Source organism: Vairimorpha ceranae, assembly GCF_000988165.1.
Source record: "Vairimorpha ceranae strain PA08 1199 chromosome Unknown NODE_530, whole genome shotgun sequence".
Lineage (NCBI taxonomy): Eukaryota > Fungi > Microsporidia > Nosematidae > Vairimorpha > Vairimorpha ceranae.
Window position 1 is genome coordinate 1 of NW_020169806.1, and position 676 is coordinate 676.

The window sequence follows — 676 nt, forward strand, 5'->3', positions numbered from 1 at the left end:
AAAAAAAATCAATTCTCCTTTTATTAATACCGCCACGTTTTCGATAGGCATGCTTAAGATGTGACCACAGGGTTTCAATTTTGTTAGTATGTGCTCCTTGAGCATTAACAAACCCAACAGAGTGGTTTACCACCCCGTGGCGAGATCCAAATTTAGCAACGGCCCGGGGTAAGTTAGATAACCATCAGTAACAATGATAGATCCGGGTACAACATGTTCATCGAACATGTCTAATATAGTCGGAACTTTTCTGCTAGGAACAAGCTTTAGAACAAAATTCCCACAATTTCCCTCTTATAAACCTACCACTAACCATTATACAGTAGGTTTGTTGTCTAGAGGAATAGATGAATTAGGTATTAACTTCCCATTACAGATAGCAGTTTCGTCAAACTGCACCCCGATACCTTCTCCACCTATTTTAACCATTTCTGGCTCTTGTTCGGATATTACTTGCAAGATAAGGTCTTTGATTTTATATAAGTAGTCTCCAAGAAATCGCAGAAATCAATAACCTAAGCCAGGGTATAATCATATACCCAGCAATACATTTCCCTAAGAATTTTTACAAATTCTATATTCAGGGTGGCCATTTTAGACCCCTTCTTTGGGCTTGCCTTTGATCTGCATGCCTTAGAAAAGCATCTGTAAGCATATCCGTCTATAATCGTGGCAG

The 676-nt window shown here is 38.9% G+C and overlaps 1 protein-coding gene across 1 annotated transcript; it reads right to left on the minus strand.

Annotated features, from left to right (window-relative positions):
* Positions 1–515: 515 nt before the first annotated feature.
* On the minus strand, positions 516–676 carry AAJ76_530000674 (hypothetical protein; the record flags this gene model as incomplete). Its single annotated transcript, XM_024475939.1, has 1 exon — positions 516–676. A coding segment is annotated over one exon (161 nt), but the record flags the coding sequence as incomplete, so codon positions are not given.